At 39.5% G+C, this 27,981-nt stretch overlaps 1 protein-coding gene across 4 annotated transcripts in view; it reads right to left on the bottom strand.

Annotated features, from left to right (window-relative positions):
* ctnnd2a (catenin (cadherin-associated protein), delta 2a) overlaps positions 1–27,981 on the bottom strand; it is a 283,909-nt gene that overhangs the window by 168,028 nt on the left and 87,900 nt on the right. For all 4 annotated transcript variants that reach the window (XM_039790447.1, XM_039790449.1, XM_039790450.1 and 1 more), the window contains exon 3: positions 17,350–17,462. In XM_039790447.1, coding sequence (XP_039646381.1) covers positions 17,350–17,462 — 113 coding nt within the window. The remainder of the gene's footprint in view (positions 1–17,349; positions 17,463–27,981) is intronic.

Genomic DNA, 27,981 nt, shown 5'->3' with positions numbered 1-27,981 from the left:
AAATAAATTAATTTTTAACCAAAACGTAGTAGTGTGCATGTAGCCTTGGTGATTACTTTAGGTGAAATATGAAGCTCTTATTGGAAAATCTGAGAGTGTATAGGTTATTTCTTTGTAAAGTCCAGTATATATATATTCCATTCTCTAATTTTATCTGCACACAAAAACAGAAAGCATGAACTTCCATTGATTTTACACGCATTCCTTAACCAGAAATCCAATCTAATTTCTCAAATCATGTCCATTAAATAGAAAGCAGAAAGGAATATTTTCTTCATGCATGAAAGAAGAAAAGCAAACGCAGGTAAATAACAGACCTACAGCTTGCCCTACACTATATTGATTGCAGCTAATCAGTGTTTGGTTGTTTTACTGTTTTGATTGTAATGTTGCCTTGAGGGCGAAGATTTATATTCAGTCTAGAATTCACTTTCATGGTGACAACACTAAATGAATAAATGTGCCTCCAATACATTTCCAATTGCACATGCATACTGTTATTTCAGCCTGTACGCTGAATCTACCTTACTTCAGCGTACAGCAAAGAAAAGCAAATTACTGATTACTGATTACTGTGGATAAAAGTGTGAATTATATTGTCACCTTTCACACATGTTTTATGGGAAGAGCAGGGTCCCCTATGTCCATGTTCTGTGTCTTTTTCCTGATATGGTCTATTTGATGCAATACACAGTGTATATGTATTACTCTGTGCTTTTTACAAGACATATTAACAAGGCCTCAGAGTACTTTTAAAGAAAATGCCTACATGTCTGCTTTTTAAGTGATCAAGACCACTTTACTTTCCTTCCCGTTCATTATGAATAAGCTTTGGCTATCCAATTTAAAAACCCTACGGCATACCCGCAGTACGTAACAAAACAAGAAAAAAAAGAAAGAACTGCAGTTTAATGTTTTGACTGCATCTCCTTCTATAAAACTGACTGAATCATATTCCAGTACAGTCACTTTATTTTCTTTCTCTTCTCATCTTAAATCATCTCACCCAGACAGGAAAGCACAGAAACTGGCTCTTTTTGTGTGGAAAATAGCCAGTAGAGGTACCTGAGGGTGAGAACCTCAGAGCAGGTGCCAACCTTAGCACATTGAAGCTAGACAAAGAGAAGATGATAACGAGCAAACAAGCAAACATTGTACATTTAGACCAAAACAGGTTATTTCAGATACACACATGCAATGTTTAACATAATTGCTTTGGTTGGTTTCTCTGTATTAATGACAGTTGTCATTTATGTGATCGTGAAACCACTTTTTGAATGTGAGGTCTGTCAATGCGTCATGCAAACTTGAGTATGAGTACACATCATTGCTTCTCAAACTCATTTTTGTAGTGTAGATACTACACAAATTATGTTAAAACAATTTTGTTATTATAAATCTATGCCTAAAAAAGTGGTTAAAATACATTTAGATTAATATGTAATACAATGTAACATTTACATGGGATTTCACCATTTCCCTGCTGCTCTCCAACTTTTTGCATTGCTCATAATACATGAATTCATCTAGATTATGTCAGTTTGAAATCATCGAGTGACTCTTACCACCCAGGATACCGACTGACTCATTGGGTTACAATGCAAACAAAAATCAATTTGGGAGTATCCGGAGCAGGTGATAAAAGTCACAATGAAAAGTGTAACCACAGCATCCTGTTATGGCTCTTGGGAGGACTCCTCCCCCACATCCAACCCCTGGCCCACAGGAAATAAACTTGCTAGCTTTATTGTGTTAATCTAAATCCTCTATGAAGTCTTTGTTGGAATATGATACTTTCTTCAGCATAGCACAGCACAGTGCATGCACCACTTTCTGTTCCAATGGATTAATCCAATCAATCATTTGTCTATGTCTTTTGTCTTTGTTTGCTTTCAAACTGCTGAAGGCTTTAGTATTCATAGAGGTAACGATGCAGAATAAAGGCTTGGAATCTAAACAGACAGTTTGTCTTTTTTGTCGATGTTTGTCCTCCTCAAGTGTTGATGTGGCTCACAGAGGTAAAGTGAGGAACTTGGGTTTGTGGAAAGAATAGGCCAGGCATAGATTACTGCACGCAGATAGATACCAAAACAGCACGCACGCGCACACACACACACACACACACACACACACACACACACACACACACACACACACACACACACACACACACACACACACACACACACACACACACACACACACACACACACACACACACTCCTGTCGCAACCCAGCTCAAGGCTTGACAAAGGAGGGAGACCACGCATGAGTTGTAAGCTAAAGAAGATTATTTTACATAACTAAATGTAAATTGGTTTTGTGATCAACTGAATGTAACAAAACCAAACAAGGTGGATTTCAGGGGGAGAGAAAGACTGACTGACCACCAGCTTATATAGTCTTGCAGCCAAGTGTGCTGAATCTCCCTGACAACCCGACTCCGCCCACTAGGCTCCTGGAGGTAGAGGCCTGCACAAAGAGGGTTATCACACTCCACTATAAATTGTTCTTCTCAAACTGCTGCAGGCCTCAATTCCTTTGGCCTCGGGGTATGATGCCTCAAGAGGACAAACTTATTCATATTCCTTCTCTCTTCCTTGCCCTCTCAGTTTCTCTCTCTCATACACACACACAGAGAACTTCCTGAGGCCTTCTAACACCAACTCTTTTGAGCACTTCAGTAAGAGGACAAGAACTTGAAAGCAGCCATGTTTCTAAGTCCTTCATGTTAATGTCCATGTGCACATGCACTGGGACAAATATATTCAGTACTGCCTCTGATTCCAGCATAAGGACACATGGGTGCACAGAAATACACACGAACATGCATGCACGCACGCACACACACACACACACACACACACACACACACACACACACACACACACACACACACACACACACACACACACATACACACACACACACACAGCTGCTGTTGGCCTTGAAGGCCTCCGTCTCCTTCCCACTGACACAGAGTCAAAGCTGCTGATTCCTACAGGAGTATACATGGCCTATCTATCCACCTTCACATCTATAGGTACATCACTTAATAATAGAAAGGAACTGATATGACATATTGGAAAGAAACAACCAAATCTTAATTTAAGTTGGAGTTTGATTTGATCACAAGATTTACATGATTTCTCTTGTCCAGGAATTCCATAACTGGTAGGAAGATAGAGTTCCAGTGACTACTTAGGTTTTAAGTGTAGAAACAGGTAGGTAGAAATATACTACAATGGAATACTTAAACTTTCAAATGAGGTAATACTTTGTTGATCCCAATAGAGCCATTCTTTTGAGTACATCACTGCACATTCAAGTGTAACATTGCAAGTCATCACCTATTTTTCTGTAATGCATCTTCACTGTAATCACTGTGTTTTTTACCATAGCTGTTATGAATTACAGTTGGCATTTTTTGAAACCAGCTTACTTTAATCCTGTTAAATGTAAACCTTTTCTCACACTGTCACCACACACACTGAAACACAGAAAAACACATGCCTACAAGACAGCAGACAGGGAGGGAGGCAGGCAGGGCATCACACATGCCTGATCCTGCACACTCGCAAACGCATGCACGCACACACGCACGCACAAACAAAAGCTGCATATTAAAAAGCACCGTAATAGCCTGTCAAGCTGAGTGTGTGGTCAACAAAACATCTCGGCGTCTCTGTATGGATAAATGAGCACACGCCTTTTTTCAGCCATTCCTGTTGAATTGACAGCGATGCAGAGATGATAATCCCACATAAATGCATACTAATACTAACTAACTGTCTACACTGATACACACACACACACTCTACCTCAGAATAATTATAAGCACCAAAGTCAGTGTGCCAAACGAAACGATGCACATACTAAAAGTTTTACGTAATGAGTTCAGGGTAACTTCGGCACTGCAACTATCACATCAGCATTGAAGATGTGGACAAGCAGGAAAATGCATTTCTTTGACTAACAAAGCAACTATAAACACATCAACAAATCTAAATGACACATTATCCCTCACGGCCAATCAGTAACATATTTATCACCTTGTTTTGACCTGTAATTATGGCGCTCCCCTGGGCTAATCATTGTAATTTAGAAAATGCCAAGAGCAGCAGCGAGACGCATCATATTTCCACATTTTGTTAAAATGTAATCAGAGCTGTCTGATGAATAACTGATGGATGGGTGACATGGATAAACAAACAGACAAAGCCACTACACACTTACACACACACACACACACACACACACACACAATATTATCATGGGAAACTAGTATGGCTATTCATGTCAAAAACAAAGACAAACAGATAACACGTGTGTTCAAATAGCCATCAGGTGTCCTATTATATAAGCTCTGGGGAGACATTACCTTCCACAGCATTTGTTAATAAGCTCATTTCTCTTCTGTCTCTGTGCTTCTGGCCCGCTTTCCTCTGTTCTTTCTCCACACCTTGCTTTTTGGAATCAGCCTCTTTCTTGCTCTGTCTTTTTTTTTTTTAAATCTCTCTCTGTCTGTTTTTTGTCTCTCAGTGTTTCTCTCTCAGTTTCATCACACTCTCTTGGTTTTTCTCTCTCTGTCTGCCTCTCTGGCATCATTTGGTTGGTTCTTATCTATTCTCACCACTGGTGTTGGGGGAAGATAAGCATGCATTTGCATGTTTAATGAACCAAACACCCCTGATTCCCCTCAGCATGAGGACACACACACATACACATGGGTGCACAGAAATATACATGAACATGCACGCACACACACACACTGCTGCTGTTGGCCTTGAAGGCCTCTGTCTCCTTGCCACTGACACAGAGTCACAAGCTGCTGACTCCTACAGGAGTATACATGGCCTATCTATCTGCCTTCAAATCTACAGCTGGAATGACAAAGGGACATTATTTCAAAATAGAAAGGAACTGATTTGACATATTGAAAAGAAACAACCAAGTTGGAATTTGCAACAATCTCGCTATCACTCCGCGCAAAATACAGACATCTGCATATTTTAACGACATAAATAAAATACCCTCAGTTCCACAATCACACAGACTGTAAACAAATCAAAATACTGTTATAGCAAAATAAGCAAAATAAGACAGTTAACATTCCCTCACAATAAATGAGCTAAGGAGGACCTGGCAGGCACTGTGTTCAACACAATGTATGCAGCTTCCCATTAGAATGAAAACCTGATATGTGCAAATACAAGCAGCACCCTATTCGGTTTTTATGTTTTAGCTTTATCATGTTTTAGCATTTTATCATGTTTAGATTGTTTCTCTAAGCTAGACATTTAGGAGTGGCAGAGCATCCACTGCTCTGGCTACTGTTTAAGAGATCAGCCATCGACTGGACAAGCAAGATTTAGCTCTTCATATACTTGGCATACATTGGCTGTATTTAAGTGTCCCTGAGCAACAATCAATCCCTAACTCCCTGCCCACACTTGATTGTTGTTCTTTAGCTGACTCCGGCCTGTGACTTCCTTGTTGAGAATGCTGAGATAACAGGTGCATTTTTCAATCAGCAACATCAGATTTAATTGTATTAAGTCAGACTTAAAACAATGCCTTCACCTGAACTATTTATATTTAAATAACAGCTAACCTGGCTGCTAAATGCTATCAAGTCATTTTCAGGAATAACAAAGCGAAAGGTATGGTTTCTCCATACAGTGAAATGTGTCATGGGAAGAAGAAAATGACCAAACTCACCAAAATGCAAAAAGCCAAGATGTAATTTAAGAGCAAAGACAGATAGATAGAGGGAGAGATGAAACAACACAGAGAGAGGCAGACAGAAAGACAGACAGCGGGGACGACAGCGGTGTGAGAGATGTCGCCACCTGCCACCATTTTTCTCCTCTGCTCTTGGAAATGCATCATCAGTCATTAGGGGGGAGCATGACTTGCAGTATCACCATCACTCACACAGACATACACATGCACAGGCCCAAACACAAGGCGTATTTTAAGGTATAATGCAGCGGCCTATAATTTGAGTTCTCTCTATGCAGCATTTTGCTGAGCTTATAAAACCGCCTGCAGCTAATGGTGTGATGGATCCCTCTATTATCACCCAACGCAGGAGAGAGGGGGGTATAGTGAGATAAAGGAATGTAATTGGATAGTATTTTAGCCGTGGCAAAAACAGGAGGGTGGTCAGGGATAGAAAGACAGCACGAACAGCTGTAAAATCATAAATGCATGATGAAGTATAAAAGCTGTCCGAATGTGATGGACCTGTCCAATAAATTAAATCCAACATAAAACAGAAATCACCTATGTGTGTAATGCATGTCTTTAAACTCATTTCATGCTAATGTGATGCAATAATGTAGTGCAAAAATGATTAGAATATCAGTAAAGCATGATAACATGTTTAAAGACACTTTAATTCAAACCACACTTTAATTGGGTCATGAAAAAGGACAGAGAGGCCAACTTTAAGCACAGAACAAACTTTAAACAGAAAACACAAAGAAACTAAGGAAGCCACACTAGCAGAACACCGATTAGAAAATTGATAAGTCTATTGGTATTTACCACAGATAATATCAATAATCAATACAAAATTATTTCACTTTGATTTTAGCAAAAACAAAAGTGATTTCCACATATCCTTCATTATGGGACAGTGTCAGACCTAAATGTAATTCTTAAGTACAACGATAAGCTGTAAGAGCTGTAGAATGTGCCATTGTAACGCTAGAAACAAATGGTAAGCATTGACAGAGCATTGATTGGTAAAATAAATACAGTAATAATCAAATTAACACAATTAGCATTTTTCGGCGAGCATTCCTCTTTTGCCCGATTTGCAGCAACAGTGTTGCTTTTTGCTGTAATCTTTTTTATGCTATTCATAGCAATACATCACAACCTGTTCCTCTTGACTAAAGTAGGCAGACCATGATCCATCCATTCGGTGTGGTAGAAGATTAAAATGATGCGCCAAACGCCTCCTTTTATGTATGTATAAAATATATAAATATAGACAGTTGATAACCACCGTTACGATACCTGTTATCTCTGATTGGGGTTTTGGATGTTTTTCGAACCAGCCTACGCAAAAGAACGCCTGGCTATGCTGAACTTTCTTCGTAGTACACCTCTCTGCTAAACATCAGCATGCTAACATTGTTAATGTAAGCATGTTATTCTGAAGAAAGCATTTAGCTCAAAGCTAAGTACAGCCTCACAGAGCCGCCAGCATGGCTGTAGACTCTTAAGCTTTTTTCTTGATTCAGGACATTGTCCTGAATCCGGACAATGTCCACAGAATCAGGTCCAGATACTTTCCCAAGTTGCCCTTTCACACATGCAACACACAACAAGAGATTCTCCATGTCAGACGTTCTTACATACTAAACCAATAGTTTGGTTTAGGCGAGGGGTGGCGCCTGGGTAGAGCGTGTAGGAAGTAGGAAATGACAGTTCGTAATTTGGTCTCTTGCCTTTCCTTGGATCTGTCCGATTATGGTGTCGGGCTATACCCACAGAAGTTCCCGAAAATCATTGTCTCAACAGTTATACATTTTCATGTGATGTTTGTTTTCTTCCGGTTTCGCCGCATGATAGAAACTTCCTCAGCACGCCCACACACTAGCTGTGAAATCTCTGGACAATGGCATGCTCTATTCACACTACATGGGCTCAATCGGACATTACACAGACTTTGAACTAGGTTTAACTCGGTTTAATGTCCGATCCAACTGATTAGGTAATATCTAGATACTTGCAGGGTTGCAGTGCATGTTTGAAAGGGGCTTTAGTCTGGGCTTTAGTCTTGTTAAAACAGTGATGTTAAACATGTTTTGAAAGCAAGACAAGAAAAGTAGAGAAGAAAGCAAAGTATATAGAAGAGAAGAGAAGAGAAGAGAAGAGAAGAGAAGAGAAGAGAAGAGAAGAGAAGAGAAGAGAAGAGAAGAGAAGAGAAAGTTAGACAAAATGTAATTCAATGACAGGCAAGCAGGGGACTTTTTCAAAATGTTTCTGGCACCCGCCATGTGTCTGGGGTGTATTAGCTGCTGTGATCAACTCTAAAGAGTGTGAAGAATAAGCCCATTCCAGTGGTGTGGATGTCTGCTCCTCAGGGTAGGACAACTTTATAGTATATCTGCCCCTGAGAGGAGTCTTGGGTGCAGGGTGAGGAATTGTGTGGGTATGTGTGTGAGTGTGTTGGTACACACTGCACAAACAGTTGCACTGGTCCCTGCTGGTGTGGAACTAAATGTCACAGCTTGATTAGAATAAATAGTCCTATATGGGCTATGGGACTGGGCACCAACGCACAGCAGGGCAAGCATGTGTGTGCGGTGACTCATTGCTTTTGTTCTCTCTCTCTATCTCTCTCTCTCTCTCTCTCTCTCTCTCTCATTCACTCTTGGATCTCAGGCTTTACTGTTCTCTGACCTACCCAAGGGGTCTTTGGGCAGATGTGAAAGTCCACAACAACACAAACAGAGAACTGTTACTGCCTAAGGACATGAAACTTACACCTCTCTTTCTCTCTCTCTCTCTCTCTCTTTCTCTCTCTCTCTCTCTCTCTCTCACACACACACTTGTCTCTTCTTAATCTGTATATTTGTGTATCTGTTCAACTTGTTGACTTGGCATTAACATTAGGTACACTAGCTCTGCAGCATTTACAACAATGCATGAAACAGCACAAACAGCTGAATAATAGCAATGTTTGCACATACATACACACACCACCAATGTCCTTGTACCAGCATTTCCTTTGTTGGTCGGAGCCTCCATGAACACTGAATATCAGAGGAGGTAAAATGTATTTGTCAAGACAAGACAGCATCTGGTGCGCTTTTATGTTCTTACTGTACAGGTGTGTGCCCATGTTTGTGCACAAGCCATACTGCATATATTTCTTTCAGTGTTAGTGCATAAATATAAATATTAGTTACATTGTATGAAGTGATTTTGTAATTTTGTTCTTTCTTTCTCTCTGCATTGGAATTTTTTTGTTGCATAAACTATCAACAGCAGTATAAAAATCTGTGACGCCTGAAGCATTGATCTGTCTGTCTACAAAATAGACATAATCCACATGCTTCAACCTGTGAGCATCATAAATAAATGACAGCAGGATACATAAATAATATCGATGAAAGGAAACGTCTGATTTACAGAGCTCATCAAAACTAGCACAGTGATTATCACACACACACACACACACACACACACACACACACACACACACACACACACACACACACACACACACACACACACACACACCTACACTTGATCCAGATACACTGTACTGCAAGTAAGTGAATAAACAGAGAAAGTTCAGTTTATTAGTACAGTGATCATACAGTGAAGTAAAATCACATTTGTAAAACATGAGGATGAAAACCAGAGAGGGATTTTGAGATAGATGTGTCGAGCAAGAGACAGACAAACGTGAGAGAAAATGAGACGATGAGAACAAGCAAAAGACAGAGAGAGAGAAAGAGAGACAAAGAAACAAATGAAAAATAATAAATCAATGAACCTATTCTGTGGCTGCCAGAAGGTAATGAAAGCTATTTATTAGCCATCTATTCCTTTCTCTGTCTCTTTCCTTCTCTCTCTCTGTCCTTTATTTCTCTCTCTCCCTCTTTCTGCGTTGTTTTTCCCCACCCCCCTGGATTGATACTCTCATCTCTCTCTACTAAACGCTAACAATTCCATTAAGCACAACAAAACACTCATTTAGAGGTTACATTTGTTTCGCTCAACTTCGCTTGTCATCTGCATACCAACTGACATGCTGCCTGCCTCAGCTTGGATTCCTATTATCTGACATGACCTTTCTGCTTTAAAATAATTGGCGGATCATAATGGACTTGCTACTCCCCTTTTCTTTAATGATGTGGCTTTACAACAACTGCACTCTGTCTCCTTCTCACTGTGCATTATTTGTTCTAAAGCAAAACGGATAGCTGTAATATCTACATTTCCTCATCATATCATATATGCAAACATACTCCATAACACTAGCCACAAGGCATCAAGCTGGTACTATATTTGCTAGAAGCCGGTGGAATATGACAACAACGTAATTCAACTTAGCCAGGGAATCCATAAGCTTACGTGACATCTCATATGTGGCCTTGATAATCTAGAGTATTGCCTCAAGTCATGATTAGCTTAGTAGCAAGCTTCACATTATTTCCTAAACAGTTCAGGGGAATTGCTTTAATGGACAAATGCCATAATGTCCCATAATGCCGAGCAAGGTCACCGCAAGGCAGCCAACAGCCATAGGACTTAAATCATCTGAATCTGTCAAGGAATTTATCTGCCTTACATCTCAGTGAACCAAAAAAAACTCTGATGAGGCATGTGAAACAAGTTCTGCAATTTGCTGGTGTTTGTGTTAAGGATAGTACTTAAATTGTACGGATGCTTTATTTCATAGTTCATGAAAAATAATGGAATAGATGAGAGCAGCCAATGACAGTGGTGTTTTAAAGCCGGAGCAAATCAGTTTACAAGCAATTCCAGTGTTTGGGCCTTGTACAGTACAGGTTTTGTTTGGTATTATGATCAAAAGATTTCCAACCCTAAAAATTGAACATCCTGGAACCTTTCGAATAACAACATATGAAAAACTGTAATTGTTGTTGGAGGTTTGACACCATTCTGCGATGCAATCTGAAACTCAACAACCTTCGTGTCTCCATATGTCGACTTATCCCAGGTTCAACCAATATGTCTCCTCTTAATCCAGCTAATATACTGTACATCACAGACAAGGGACAGGTCACAATGAATTATTGCAATGGAATCACCTTCCTCTATTTAGCTACTTATCTTGGTGAAATTATCTCCATTTGCAGGAAAGACTTGCATAACTAGATTACCTACTGTATATGTTGCCATTTAACTTCATACATACATTTAACTTACATCATTTGGTGCCATATCACTGTTTGTTTTGGCATCTCCGTGACGGTGAAAAATAGATCAATACTAATTGAAATACCTCAAACATAAATTCAATATTATACCCCTTTAAAAAGCACTGGAGGTCTGAGCTTCAGAGTCAGTCAAGCAGAAAAGACAGCAGGAGCAAATGTTTCCCACTGGCTGCCACTTACCACTAATGTTAGAAAAATGATAAATGAGTCTCCGCATGGTGTTTAGAGTCTACGTGTTTGTGTGTGAATGTGTGTATGTGTGCCAGTGTGCGTTTCCTTCCTGTAAAGTGTTGTGTCGCATGCCAACAGTTCACAGTGTGAACAGATGTTAGTCAGTAATGCCCTGGGTTTTCTGCACCGCAGTCAGGCACTTTTTTAGGGTCCTCAGCTCTATGGAGGAGTCCGTGGAGATGCCTGAATTGCTTTATTGAGCGGAACACAACTAAGGACATGCAGGCTCGCAGCGGCTGCTAGGAACACACATAGACACGCATACATAAACACAGCACTCACTCCAAGCATGTGCAATACAAACCCACAAACAGAGGATATACAAAAACCCACACCTCTGGAATAACAATACACACACAGACACACACACAAAACTACAATACAAGGTACCAGGTAGCTTATGCTCCTAAGTTGGTTTTCACCCTGACCGACTTCTAACAGAGTAATGGACCCACTGAAGAGTGAATATGGTGCCTGCAGCTTAAAGCCCACAGGAAACACTGTCTAAAAATATAGACAGAAGAAACAACTTTAGAAAGATGAAAGTAAGTTTTTTATGAAATGTCAAAAAAGTGGTATAGAGCTATAGAGTGCTATTGTCCATATATTTATTAGGGGTGGGAATTACCAGCGGCCTCACGATACAATATCATCACAATAATTATGTCACGATATGATATTATTGCGATTTTAAACATATTCTGTGATATATTGCAATTTATTACCTTTTTTCCAACTTCAGATTTTTCCCAATTTCAAATTATGTCTCCAAAAGGAAACTTTCAACATCTGTTATATCTAAAAAGATACATTTCTCTGTTTGTTAATTTCACTTTAATTTTTTTGCTGCAAAATGGGATTGACAAGTAGACAAACTGTTGACTGTAACCTGTCAATTTATCTATCCTGCTTCCATTACAAATTTGCGGGAACCAATCACAAACTGGCTTATCCATCTGGCACGCTATTGGCGGGTTTAACACTATGACGATAGAGAAGCGACCAAGCAGCTTTTTGTTTACATTCAACAAGCCGGCCACCAAAGCACAGCAACCCTTCGATGCCGCTGTCGCTGCTACGTCACCAGGATCGTTGGTCTGATTGGTTGAAGGACCAACGCCAACTGCGTACAAAGTCATTTGAACTATGCCCGTTGATCACGCCTCTTGTGCAGAGAAAATACAGAGCAGACTTCCCAAACTAATGTTCAATCTTAAAAAATTTAGCTTGGTCTGGTGATAGCCAGACTAGATAAACTGACCAACACGCATATAATAATAGCTCGATAATTGACGTCTGTGTATCGATACAGTATTGCCATGGAAAATAATATGATACTATGCTGTATCGATTTTTTCCCCCACCCCTATTATTTATGCAAGCCCCACAATAGAGGATAATTAGGCAGATTGTGGGTTAGAACCCCTCCCAACAATCAGATTATCTGCTGATCTGTTTGTTAGTGTGATGGGGTTTACAGACATGATCTTAATGTTAGCGACTGGATCATAGTCTCCCCAATATCGAATCATATATATCAAACATGTTTGATATTTAACTTTGTACAATTATGGCAACAGTATGAGTGCTTGTTTAATGTCATCCATTTAAAAAAATGTTTGGTGCAAAACAGCACACAAGTGCAGTGCAGTGTTTGTTTTCCGAAGTCACGTTTGATTGATGGAATTGCCACTCTGAAACTGTTTACTGTAAAACGCTAAGTGTGTCATCCTGCATATTGACAGACTTGTCTGGTGTATGTGTTCTTATGATTTAATTTGATACAAAAATATTATTTTTAATACAAATCTGTTAAAGCTTTTGTTATGTCTGTTGTCTCCCACGTTTTCAAATCAGTAAAGATTTGAAAATCCTTGTGTGCACCAGGCATTAACTGTCTCCCTTTTTCCTCCCAATGCAACTACCTTGTCTGCCTTCCTTTCTTTTTACCTTGTACCTTATTATAACACCTATTCACTCAGAGCCAGCCACTACACTCTATATTTAGCTGCTGCCTGTCACTGAGACCCTGATGAAGGAGAGGAAAATGAGTGGTGATGTTGAAGACCATGGGAAAGGTTAGCACTGTCTCTTTGAATAGCATCAGGCTCTCTTTGATCATTCATAGTTATATTGCAGACAGTTATATCTATAGTTAGGCTTGGAACAAAAAACAAAAGAACCCGTTGGAATCTGCATAAAGATAGTGTCAATAAAATAAAAATGAAAAACAAATACAAAGGGCTCAGTCATAGGTGAGCTATCACATGTGTGTATGCATGAGCGCAAAAAGGAAGACAAATGCACATCTGACGTTTTAGTTGACACACATTGACAAATTTGAGCGCACACAGGGATGGATGGGGGCTTCCAGTTGCATTTAGTGAACTGTCAGCAGCAGATAAAAGCTTAGCTAAGCCAATCCTATATATATCTGATGTGATAATCATAAGATGATGCAACTATTAGACAGCAGACTTGACAGCAGTCAAGCCATTGCTGGCACAGGAACATGTACACACAGCATTCTTACAAGCATAAAACAAATGCACAAGATTAGATAAAACCATACTAACCAACCAGACTTTTAACATATACTGAGGACATGGAAATTTCAGATGATGTTGCCAGCAGTGGTGGATAGGGTACTAGAATATTGTACTAAATTAAAGTTCTTGTGTACAAATTTACTTAAAAAAGTAGTGAAAATGTACACTAAGTAAATGTTACTGAGTTACACATACACTAGTGGAACAATTTCAGCAAAATGACCCAATATGTTAACTATGCCGAGGTACAATAATGCTACCCACAACCCATCCTTAATTTAATTGCATTGTTGTGAATTTGTACTGTTCACTAAATAGTAGGCCCAGCCTGAGTGTAACCGTCATTCTGCACCCTTCCCACCCGCTGACAGCTGACCCTCAGCTGCTGAAGGTAAACATTTACAACATGTATCTCTTCTGGAGTGTCAGCTGAGTTCAGAGCTTGACCTTTATCGAGCTCTGCCCTCCTGCAGCCGCAGACACACCTGCAGCTTTATCTCCTTTGTTCTGTTCCATTCTCACAACTGAATGTGACTTTTGTTTTTATTCTGTAATGCATGTGACTTAAAATGTGGCAAAGTATGATACTTGTGATTGAAAGTATTTAAGTAAATTAGAATTACAGATTTTTTTTAAATACTCAAAAAATTACTTTTTTTGAGTATAACATATTAAATTATGTTACTGCAGAAAGAGTAAATGTAATATGGTACTTCCACACTTGGTTGCCAGTAAGGAAATGTAACTAACATTATTGTATATATGAGAAAGTGGCAGGCTGTATGCTGGGTTCAAGTAGAAGATGAAAAAATGAAAAAATATTTATGTAGGTTGAGACCAGCTATCTAGATGGCTCTATCAAGGCAGTGTCTCAGTTATTTGGTTTCTTAGCTGCTTCATTTAAAATGATTGACTGACCTGTCCAAAATCACAGGAATAATATAAGTGAATAGTGACGTCTTGACATTGGGCTAATAAGCCAAACAAATCAGAGTTAAGAGTAACAGGAGGAGAACAGTGTGAAAGATTAGCTGAAACTATAGAGAAATCAATGCAGATACATAAATATATACACTCGACTTGAACTGTACAGTTAGTTTTATTGCCACTCGGTTATGTAATATGTCTATTTCATTCATAAAATAACTTTACAATATGCGATGTGGTTGTACGTCAGTAGCCTATATTCAATTACGTCCCCCTCCCATTTAGCGCCCGGTTTTTATTCCTTTCAGTCAGTGTTTGTGTTGGCCTACTATTTTCTTTTGCCTTGTCCCCCTGTACTTGTGTAAAGCGTTCTTGGGTTTCATGAAATGCCCTATATTAATCTAAATTATTATTTCGTTGGTTGCTACAACAAACTCTTAATGCTTTGGCTCGTGACACAGTGACAGTGATACCCAGTTTAGCTCACGATACATCCAGAGTAGGCGAAGTTACCGTATGCTACACTTGAAATGTAACGATGCATCTGTAACGTATTGCAAATTGACAAGTGGAAATAAATACACTAAAGTCTGGGTATCTGAAACGACACAACAGCATATATTAAAAAACATAAAAGGATACAAAAACCTTTTAAAAGCAAAGATACTGTATGTGGCTCACAAATAGATGTATGATTAAGGTGATACTAGTCAAAGTATCTGATTTATGGGTCTCACATGTCTCTTTCTGCAAAATGAATTGAAAGCTATGGAAACATTCTGAAACAGTTGATTGAGTTTTTGCTATAAGTATCATAGTGAATAGTTTCACATGATGGTGGAGACTTGTGCAATGATTATTCACAACATACACCATACACATGTAATCTAATATATGCTGCAGAGTTTAGTTAGAGTATGCATTTGTAACATATTTCTAAGGTGACTACCATGTACTGTAAATGCTGAAGGTGCTCGGGTTAAATCACTATCCCGGTAATTTAACAAACAATAGAACTTCAACACAAACCCAGGAAGAAAGCCTCGAAACTTTCACCAAAAAGTTTCATCTGAGACTTGCCAGAGCAAACAGAATAAACTGGGAAAGTTAAAAGTGTCTTTTTCTTGTGCGCTCCATTCCCTGCCCTGCACCCCCCCATCCCACCCTCACCCCCTCGAGGTTGTGTACTAATGCAATAAGCTGCCTGAGGGATGCAGGGGGATGCTGAATTTATATGAACCTGACTCTTTGACATCACAGCAAAATTCACGCAAATACAAAAACCTACACACAAACGTAGGCAGGCAGGCAGGCACACACACACACACACACACACACACACACACACACACACACACACAACAACCCCCAAAAACCTTTCTACCAAACTTTACTTTTACTCAGGATTTTTACTTACAGGGAGGCAACGCCTGTAAGAAGGAGAATGTGAAGGGACAGTAATTTAGCAAATGGAGAGGGGCAGATATTGAGACGTTAGCATAAAATCCCAAATTAGCATGCTAGTGGCATACATTTCCTCTCCTCCATCCACTCTTCCTTAATCTTTACTCCCTCTTTCTGTTGAGAGCTCTCTTTCCCTCAGTGGAAAATCATTTTGGCAACAGAAAGGTCAGACTTAAAAATGGGGAAGATAATTAAGTATTTTGAAGTGTTTCAGGGCTGTGCTTAATATGCTAATTAATGCCATAATATGATGAAAGGGGTTCCAGGAATTGTAATACTAAAGCTTGACCCATGTCTCTGTTACAAAGCAAAATCTCTAACAGGACTTTTTCGTGACCATGTACAGTATATGTGTGGGTGAAAGTATGTGCTGTCACACCCTCACCAATGTTGCCAAGGCTTGTGTTGATGTTTCTGTTACATCAAGCCCTCAGCAACTATCATGGTGTGTCGGTGCTGTATGTGAGAGTGTGCATGTTTGTCAAGAGTGTTATCATATTCTCACATCGGTATGTCATGCGTCTGTCTGTATAGTATGAGTGTAAAGCTCCCCACAAGCTAAGTGTTATTGTACCTCATGTAACACCTTCCATGTGTGTGTGAACTTGTGTGTGAGTGTGTATCTGAGTGATTTTGCCTGCAACCTCAGTGTTGTCCTAATCCATCCAGCTGATAAATGCACCCCACAGCAGGGGAACACTGTTCTTTTCCAGTAGCATCCACACACTCCACAGATCTGAAGAGAAAATACCCAGGGTGGGTGTGTGTGTGTGTGTGTGTGTGTGTGTGTGTGTGTGTGTGTGTGTGTGTGTGTGTGTGTGTGTGTGTGTGTGTGTGTGTTGTGTGTGTGTAGGCATATACTATTACAGACAGTGTTAGTGTCATGAAGGACGCATAGCCTATTGCATACAAACCTAAGATGCAGACTTATACATACACATTCTTGTGTACGTTTGATAAAAGTGGGGGAAAATTATAAACCCCAAAGTCCCAGATACACACACAATGTATCTTTTACCTGAAAGTGTTTAAGGACACACACACACACACACACACTTGCTCCCATGCTTTCCACACAATAACCCAACCACACACACAAAAGATGGGGACAGTGTGTTACCTAATACACCCCCCCAACACACACACACACACACACACACACACACACACACACACACACACACACACACACACACACACACACACACACACAAAAAGAAAGAAAAAACAGCTTTGCATGTTACCTGATACTGCTCATGCTGCCTGCCTCTGATCCCAGCTTGCATCTCTCCAGCTGGGTGGCGACAATCTGACGCTCAGCCTCAAGTTCCCTGGTCAGGCGCTCAAACTGGAGCTCCTGAATAGACAAAGAAAGACAACATGTGTGTTAGACGGAACAAGAAAGGGAGTAGGAGAGAGAGCTGATGTTCTGCTGGGAAGGTACGAAAGCTTGGAACTGATGCTACGGTGCATATCTTTACTCCAGAGATACCAAAACAAACACACCAAAAAACCTTTCCCATCTGATTGGTCATTAGTGGGAGAAGGATAGGGTATTACAACTATAAAAACCATGTAACTTCTATTTCAATGTACTATAAATAACCTTGTAAAGCCTCTCGACAGCATCCGAACAGTATTTTCATGTGGTTAGTAAGTGGGACTGCATTACTTGTCGTAGAAGAAGTGAAGCATTGTCAGCCGCAGGTCATGGAAACAGCTTAGGGCTGGAAGACAACTATTAAAAATGAAGTGTGATCATTAACATGAATGTGATTGACAGGTGAGAAAAAGGCATGAGGCAGAGTAACTGGTTGAAAGTGTTCTAAATGTGTGAGCAAAAAAGCCCTTTAATCCTATCGGCTGTGTGGTGCGGGAGGGTTGCCAACTGGAGCAGTTGAAGCACTCCTGAAACTGGGTTGCAAACTGTAAATCTGTCAAAAGAAGATATTTGTGGGATTCCTTCATGAAATGTGTTTGTTATTCCCAGATGAGTTGTTTTCCTGTTTGGTTCAACAAAGAAATGTTCACATTAAAAAAAGTGACACAATCTTAAAAAAAGAGGATTACAATTGAAAACAAAAGCGTATTTTTTCTACAGGGTAGCTGGTAACAGAACTCCTCTGACAAAATGATGACACATTTACTGGCTGGATTCTCTCATATTACAGTGCAGGATAAGTTTTTAGGTAATGACATTTTTGGCACTTGATGTAAAAATACTGTAGTGGTCTTAGTGGACTAGATGTGAAGGGGAAGAATAATATCAACAAATACTACCAACCACATACTTCAGAAACGCAAATTACTTTGCAATGCAAATTGTAATTCTACTGTTGACATTGGGGAAAAAATGTCTACTATCATGATCATTTCTCAGAGTTGTAAAGTTCAGTCTCACTGTTGTATAGTGTGTGATAACCCTTAACTTCATGGACATAGTATTGAAATTGGACTTCATGGATACACCAATGCAGACTTTTTTTATTTTAACTCAATGCTTCTGCTGGTCTACACGCAGCCTTAAATGATATTATGTGTGGCTACAGTCTGGCGAGTTGCAAGTTCCTTCCTGTCAGGTTACACACTGCCAACACACTGTTGGGTGCTGCATGCTGAAGGCTGTATGGATGGCTGATTACCCCTAAATGCATCACTCTTAAACCAACCCTCTTTGTGTGTGCATGTGTGTGTGTGTGTGTGCTGATGCATTAGCTATTTAACTGGCTTACTGGCATTTCCATATCAGTCATCTAGCTATGAGCCAGATAGATGAGATTTCAAAACAGCAATCACTGTGTGTAAGTATGTGCATGAATGTGTGTGTGTGTGTGTGTGTGTGTGTGTGTGTGTGTGCTTGCATGCGTGCGTGCGTGTGTCGCATTCAAGTTAATCTCAGCCACATGGAAGCAGATCAATAGTGCACTGAACTCCACCCCACTGAAGATGTTGTGTATGTACGACCGAGTGCATGTGCGTGCGACACCCAGAGAGAGAGAGACTGTGTGAGCGAGACGTGGAGAGAGTGTATGCTGCTTTGATTGGTTTTCTCAAAGCCATTTGAAGCTCTGAATGTGTTGATCCCCAGTCGCTATCTCAAGTCTCCAACCTCAATCCCCTCTCCTCCCCAACACTACATCGCACAATGCAATTCATCTCCCTGCCTCTCCCTCACCCCTTTTTTTCACACACGCTTACAGCAACCACTTACTCATAAATATGCACTTTTTCTTTCCCTCTTTCCCGGTCTTCCTCTTGTACACACACACACACACACACACACACACACACACACACAAACACACACACACACACACACACACACACACATTAAGTGCCAAAAGCAAGCCCCCGACACATCCATATGTAGTACTAGCAGTAGTAGTTCATTGATCTCACAGTAGGAAATTCCTTTATCTGTGAGGGTTGAAATGATATATGAAAATGTGTTAGTTTACTGCAAGTTTCACATAGAAATTGTTAATAAGTCAAACTTATGTTATACACCACTAGCCAGGCACAATCCTTTCTTCCCACACTTTTTTTAATCCTCCATTCACCCAACCTCTCCTTGCTTTCCTCCATGTATTGCTCTACTTACTGTCAGCAACTCCTCTCTAGATTGTCCTTGCTCTAACTACGATAAACCTTGTACTTGTGAACAACAAAGTAGCAGGTTCCGCCACCACTATGATTTGCAAAGCAAAGTGACGCACAGAATTTGAGCAGAGTCTATTAAACCCTCTGGACCCGTAACTCTAAATTACAGCTTTGTTTTACAGCGAGGTGCCTCGCTTCAAAGCCCTGCTCTGCTCCCCACAGCAGACTGCTTTGTCGCCTTGTTTGCCACTGCTGCAACCGTTTTAAATCCTCAAGGTGTAAAAATGCAAATCCCTGCACCTAAAGTAGCATTATGCTAATTGATGATATATAATGCCTCAACGGTAAAGTATCTTAAATGCCTTCTAAGGTAACATGGTAATGCTTGAATGCCAAAACAGATGGGAAACCTGTTAGGCCAGTTCTGTATTGGGGTAAAATATGTTAAATTATGCATAACCCTTATTTCACACATTTTATTCATTCAAATCCTTTGCCTAAGGAAATGGTAATCTGTTGATATGTTACGATAATTGATCCATGGTCTATGAGGATGAACTGCTACTAACAAAGACTTCCAAAAGCACATTCACGAATTGGCCAAGGGATAGGAGCAGTATGTCTACTAGATGAGTGAGTTTACTGACTTGTCCAGTTGCATGCAGCTATGCATTCTGATTAGCTGAAAAAAGCACATCATAAATAATTAGTATGGGGTTTTATCTAGAAATAATGATGCTAAAAGATCCTCTGGAGAGCTTTTTTAGACACAGAAAACTTTGATGTCTGTGATTTGGAAACTTACACCTCTCTCTTTGTATTGTATAGTATGTACCACTGTGGCCTACACCACTGTGTTGCAAACAGCAGTAAATTCAGATAGAAACAGCTGCTGTAACCATACCAGAACAGTCAGCAATGCTTGTTAAATTTTTACACACTGTCATAATTACTACACTCACACAATAAAAATCATTAGCGACTTAACATCAGAAAGTCTCTGTAATGTTTTTGAGAAGAACTTATTTTGTTGAATTACATGTTCAGCACAGCACACATCTGTCAGCTCAATAACATTTGACTCAGTAAAAGTGTACTCACTCGCCAGTCTAAAAAATCATGGAGCACAGTGAATACTAAATAATAATAAAAACTACAGGTGGAAAGTAAATTATTATGTACTTCTAACAACATTGTGAGTAAGCTGGGTGTTTTCTGCAACAGAATGAGTCCTTGTTCTAAGGTACTGACATAATGCATATGTAACTAGAATTAAAAAAAAGGAGCATATACAGGGAAATGAACTTGCCATGCCAGGATGAACTGAAAGACAGAGAGGCGTGAATTATGGGAAATACAAAAACACAGAAAGGGGAGTCATATCATACTATCTGTGGCCCACAGCTGCAAATCCATTGTACTTGGACAACATATGTGAGCACACATCTGAATGCACTTAGAGAAGTACATTTGGAGACAAGCAGTCATTTCATTGTCTTGCTCTACATTTAAGGAAGACAACCAAGGTGCATCTCTGCTGAAGGTAATTCATCTTCTTTTAATCCACACCACAATTTAACATGTTTCCTGAATGTCATCTCACCAAGAACAGTGCAACAACTGCTGATGCTGGATCACCAAGGAGAGGATCTGTCATACCAGCTATTTTGATCGTTCTGCATGTGTATTTCATGAAAACCCTGCTGTTCTGCTGATTCCATAAATTGTAACATTACTGCTAAACAATTTGTTGTGTGTGTAGTAGCATATTTTACCTTGACACGTGCATAAACCACAGTTCAATAGATCCAAAACTGATGAGTTGGGAGTTTCAGCGGGTGCTCCTTATGCTTTGTCCGTGTGAGTCCATGGAAATGCCCATCTGTAGGATTCTACTATGTCGTGCATATGTTGTGCGCGTGTTACCGCCTCCCTCAGAGACGCCCGTGCGACCCACAGTCAGCCACAGCGGTCTCTATGGCAACTGTAGAACCACATCCACACCCCCTCCCCCAAATTAGGTCCTGACTCCTCCCACACACAGTCCCTGGGATTTTACATACCTGCACTACTCTCCCAGAGATTTCTGCGTATGTTTTTTAGTCTCTCTTACAAAATAAACAGACCAACACATGCAGGAAAGGTACCAGTCTCATCAAGTTTCTTAGTGAGCAATATTTACTTGAATGTCACCCCAACATTTATTTTATTAGCCGATTACACACAGCATTTGGATTTAAACTGGTGATACAGGGGAGGAAAAAAAGACAGTACAAACATGCACTGGCTTGCTAAGTCAATCCCACATGAATATACTGTACAGTATTAAGTTAAATATATACTATGGGCATCTATTGTACATGCAAACATGCAAATATGCACGGTGTATATGTGCACAACACAGGAGTGATATCTGACCTCCCTGTGGAGGAGAGAAAAGGAATTCCTAATAGGGAGCCAAAGAGCATCACATTATCCAATAGTAAAGCCTGTGAGCCAACTTTCTCTAGAGGAAACATGTAACAAAACTACACAGAATACTAATAAAATAGTAAAATAAAAAAATGTATAAATAATTATTTATGTATCCCAAGTTAATTGGGTAGCACTTAAATTACTGTTAAAAGAAAGACAGGAAATAATGTACATTGACATTTTTGAGGAAAGCAAGACCAGGAAGACAGCCAGGACAACTTTACATGTGTAATATTTACAGGTTTTCTATGGATAATGTTTGAATGAGTTTTCCAAATGCAATAAAACAAAACCGGCTATATTTTACAAGATACAGGCAATACATATGGGGGTGGGCTAACATAGTGGGACAGAATGCAGGATAACATAGCAGTGGCCCATGTATCAGAGCTTTAAATGGGATAAATGGTAGCCGTAGTTCTTTCTCCGTTTAAGCTAAATTTCCCCACTTGCCACCATAAAGAAGCTGTGTGCTGTCTGTGCGTGATTGTCTGTGTGTGTCTAGAGATAAGGCCCAATCATTATAAAGTGGCCTATGGGCAGCTATTAACATTGCTGTTTTTGGATGGGATACAAAAGGCTATCAAAAAGAGCTATGACCTTCTAGTTGAGAAGTAACTCTCGCTCACTCTTTTATTCTTCCTCTCCCTATTCTCAATCAACGAAGACGAATGAAAACAACTGAAATGAGATGAGTGGGGAAGAGGAGTGTGAATGGGAGCTGGTAAAAAGGTCACTATTCTCTCCTCCGTCCCTCCCATGCTTATTAAAATTCCCCACACAGTAGCACTCTTCTCCCCACCCACCCCCATTCCTCCTGTTCTAAACCATACAGCTGTGGCTCATGTAGCCCACAGTAGGTATGGCTTAAATTTAGCTGGGATTCATTTCTGCCCCTCTCCCTCCAACTGCTGCTTGTCTTGTCACTTTAATGAGTGTGAAAAGTCAACCACGAGTCAGGAGAGGAGCAGCAGGTGTGTGTGTGTGTGTGTGTGTGTGTGTGTGTGTGTGTGTGTGTGTGTGTGTGTGTGTGTGTGTGTGTGTGTGTGTGTGTGTGTGTGTGTGCGCGTGTGTGGGGGGGGGGGAGCGCAAGAACTGGAGGATAGGAAAAAGAGAGTAGAGGGAGAAAGCAAGGAAGAAAGGCAGAGGAGACTGAGACGTCTCTGTTGATGAAAGTCACATGAGACGATAGCCAAGGGAGAGACACCTGATCCACTCCCTCTGCATGTGTGCACAAGAAAGAGAGAAGAAAAACAGAAAGAGAAGAAAGGAAAACAGACTTCCAGAATGGCCTGATCATGTTAACGACATTTGTTCTCAAACAATGTGGGTATTGTATGTCTGAGACTGAACACTATGCTTCACTGTTACCTGACATGGGGCATGTGTGCTTCTGTTTTTGTGCTTCTATAATACTAAGAACAAACATCGGGTCATAGACTTCAGATATATTTAGCTGGAAAAATGATTATGTAGAGAAGCAACTGCATATGTCCGTGAACAAGGATGATATGATGGTTTTGAAGGATGAACTGGAAATTACGTTTGTCCAGTTTGAGAATCTTTTGCAGAGCATTTCAGTTGCCAGTGGCAGCAGATGGAAAGATGCGAGGCCAGAGGCAGAGTTGGTTTTGGAAATGCTTAACTGAAGATGAAGTGAGGACCGGATATTGTATAATAATATATTATTGCAACTTGGATCGTATTTTCATAGGTTTGCCAATTGGTTCTATTGGTCATAATAACACACTGCACTCACTCAAGTAGTTGCTGAGATCTGGGAACACAGCAACATCGTTAAAACAAAGTCCACAAGAACCTCGCAATATATTCAAACAGGTTGTAACACATGTTAAAAATTGTTTGGCCATATTATTCACCACTTAATTTGGGTAACTGAAAACGGTCATACCTATAATGTTGCTAATAATACATGCAAAACAACAGCAAATATGGTAGTTCAACCAAGAGGACAGTCTAAATGAGTCACAGGCTGTTACAGGCTAAACAGTTTGGGTAGTCATTTTACAGTTCACTTTTGTTTTCTCTTCCAAATGGGAAAATAAGATCTAAGTTGTAATAAACAGGTATTATCCTTTAAAATGAGAACTGATTTTAGATTACTATATGTAGGTGGGGTTATTATTGGAATATATAGAAAAAAAATTACCATCAGCGTAGGGGGTCCTCATAAAGACAGAAGAAGAAGACTGTGTGTGTGTGCCTGCATTGATTGTGCATCGCCGCTCATGTGTGTGCATCTGTCTGTAGGTGTGTACACAGGTGCTCTAGCCATCTGGCAAATGGTGATACTAGACAAAGAGAATTACACAGCTCGGTCTGGCTTCATTCTGCATCAACTTTTCTCATCAACACATATCTTTTTTCATAACACATAATTCATTATTGTTGTACACCAGGGATACTAGTCCTTCCGATCGCAGTGGTGACTGGCCTTTTCTGTATCAGTCAGCATCTAACCAAATTTAATTTACATTAGTAGCAATACCTGAGGGCTGTTCTTTAATGTGATTATGGGTACGGCAGTAATGGACAGCTCATCATTACTGCAAATTACAGTAAGGATTTCCTTTCAAGGGATTATGGCTCATAAACACATATATACACAAATCACATACACAAAAAATGACAATAATATGTTTACTACTTCTTCTAGTATGACTACTAGTAGCAATAATAAGCATAACAATAACAATAAAAAAGAGCCCATTAAAAGGAAAAAACATAGGTGAAAACTGCTCTTGTGGAAGAAAAAAACAAATCAAATTGTGTCATTGACAGCACACCAACTAAATGCTAGCAGATCAATCAACAAATACAGGCAAGACCAAACTAAACAACCATTAGGACACTGAAATATGAAAATTACTCTTTAACATACGGTATATTCAAAGAAACCTGATGATTTGACAGAATAATGTCTTATACCTAAACAACAAAATAGGTCATTTGTCAGTTCACTCAAACATGACACATACGTGTTCTAACCCAAATTGATTGAATCTAACATTTAAGTGGACATCCAAGTAAATATTTGTTAAAGACATGTCTAAAAGAAAATTCTAAGAATGTAATCCCTAGGATCACATTTATTACAATAATGCTTTGTGAATAACACCTGTTTTGTAGTTAAATACTCCCAAATTAAGTCAATGACTGAGACTTATAACAGTAACCGTCACATCCTATCATAGGAGGACATAAGGGCTTTTATAAATATGACAATACTAACAGAATCAAGGAGCAAATAAACTCCATGATTTACCATTGTATTCCTGTCATTTTCAGAGTGGAATTCATTGGCAATGAGAGAAATTGTCTCACAAAGACAGGAAATGGTAGGCCTTGATTGATATTAAGACAGAAGCACTGAAACTGCTCCACTGGCAGTAGTATAGTATTACTGGATGGAATGGATAAAGTGACATTACCCATGTTCGAGTGTAAAAATGGCAGCAAGACAAAGAAGAAAAGTTATTTTCAATTTCAGAGCTAAAACACATTCTCTTTAGACACTTCTGTCATAGTTTGTTGTCAATGCAGTGCTTTGATGTTTGTGTGCTGATAAGGTCTGGGTTCTCTGGAGCAGGGAGTCGATGATTTCAACAAATACTGACTTAGCTCAGATCATACAGGAAATCCCTGAATTAGGGGGGTTGTTTTAAAAAAAAATCTGTCTCAGTCTCACATTTGACTTTAGATAGAAAACATATACATAGATATAAAAAGATCCTTGCTCACATTCAGGGATGGGTGAGTCTCCTTTTATAACTGATGCTCATTTAAATTCTGTCTGGTGTGGACAGCTTTGGAGCCAATTAATACCATCTGAATTTTGTGACTCATTATACTGGCAATGTGTTTTACTAAGGACGCAGCAGACAGGAAGTTTTGGCAAACATTTGTTTCAGCCACTATGTATGTGTAAGTAATTTATAACATACGCACAACTAAAGGTATTTTTTGGAATATAATTAATCTTTTCTGCATCAAATTACCTAAAAACTGTCATGTTTTGAATGGGTTGAATCAAGAGTATACGTTAAAATAAATGACATCATTTTTAAGCTATTAAAGTGTTGTAAAATGGGGATGTCATTCACTCTTAAAGGAGAAATTGTAAGCTTTTCTCAAAGTGGTATAGAAAAACCTCCTGACCACCTTGCATGTTCTGCTTCGAGTTTGGAGTATTTTTAGTTTTACTTAAACTTTCAGTGCAAGTCCTAGGAGTGATTCTGAGTTGTTTGATAAATATGAGCCCAGGATTAAAACATCTCTGGTCCACGAGAAGAGGAATTTAGGAAAACAGCTTCAAAGACAGACAAATCAAAGAGCCACATCACTAAACAGTTAAAAATAAGCTATTCATGAGGCTGGGTCCAGCCTAATGGTTTGTTACTCGATGAAAAAACACTGAAAATATATACCATCTTTTCATAAACCAAACCTCCAAACCATGGATATTTTACCAGTGAACCGCTAGTGACAACCAGAAGATGCAGGTTTATCTGTTTGAATTTTGGATTCTAATTCTCCTTTAAAAAACTGCACAGACCTGAGACGTATGCCTGCCAACAGCTGGGCCATAACAGTTTTATATGCATTATAAATATTCAACACACAAACACAGCACTACTCTGACTGATCTCTCCCTCGTTAAATTATTTAAGGGCTCAGTAGGCAAAATGAAATCGTCTCTCTCTTAGTCTCCAATTTTGATATCTCCTTCACTCTGTCACTCTCTGCCCAACACACACGCGCATGCACACACGCACACAGACGCACCTGTCTGTGCTTATTATGGCTATAGCATAGCTTTTGTCTGTCAGAGACTAGAACAAAATAAAAGGGAATACTGAAATAGAAAACAAGAAGGCAAAGTTTGGAGATGAAAAGAAAGGCAAAATGTATTATTTAGTCATGTTTTAGCCATGTTTAAAAATATGAATACACATTTGACTTTTGCATTCCATAAATGACAAATCAAGGCATGTTGAAAGAATGACATGTGTGTCTCCTTGTGTTACACAGGCTTACACACACACTATTTCTTAAAGTGATGGTTCGGAGTAATTCATCCTGGGGTCCTTTGCACCATGACCTCGAGCCAAACACCCCCCCAGAAGCTTTTTTCACCTGGGTCTAACATTGGGAGCGTTAGCGTAGAGTAGCGTTATCAGCTGAATAGCTTAGCGCAGGGGCTAATGGACCCATGTTTATATCTCGTAAGTTACCCCACTAATAATGCCCGAAATGATACCAAACGTCTACAAGTAGTACAAATAGGTTATGCTCTCATAAAACGATGGATTGGAAAGTTTGTAAGTACACCAGAAGTTTATGTAAATAACACTTGCCTGCTGGCTTCTGCTCTCTGTTGTTGTTGCTGCTGCTGTAAGACCAGTGCTTAGGGCCGTCTACAAATTACAACACCGAAAACAGATGCAACAAAAATATTTTTTAATTTAACTTTTTTTTAAAGTAAGTGCTGTAGTATAACTAGCAGGAGACAAGTTATAATTGAGGTAAGTTTGGAGACATTACCTTATTTAATCATTAAATTAATAAGTATTTTTGTTGTATCTCTTTTCGGTGTAGTAATTTGTAGACGGCCCAAAGCACTCGTCTAACTGCAGGTAGCAGCAGCAGCAGCAACAGAGAGCTGAAGAGAGCAGGCAAGTGTTCATAAACTTCTGGTGTACTTATAAACTTTCCAATCCATCGTTTTATGAGAGCATAACCTATTTGTACTACTTGTAGACGTTTGGTATCATTTCGGG

The sequence above is a fragment of the Perca fluviatilis genome, chromosome 22 (genome assembly GCF_010015445.1).
Source record: "Perca fluviatilis chromosome 22, GENO_Pfluv_1.0, whole genome shotgun sequence".
Classification (NCBI taxonomy): Eukaryota; Metazoa; Chordata; class Actinopteri; order Perciformes; family Percidae; genus Perca; species Perca fluviatilis.
This window is presented reverse-complemented; position numbering and strand designations above follow the sequence as displayed.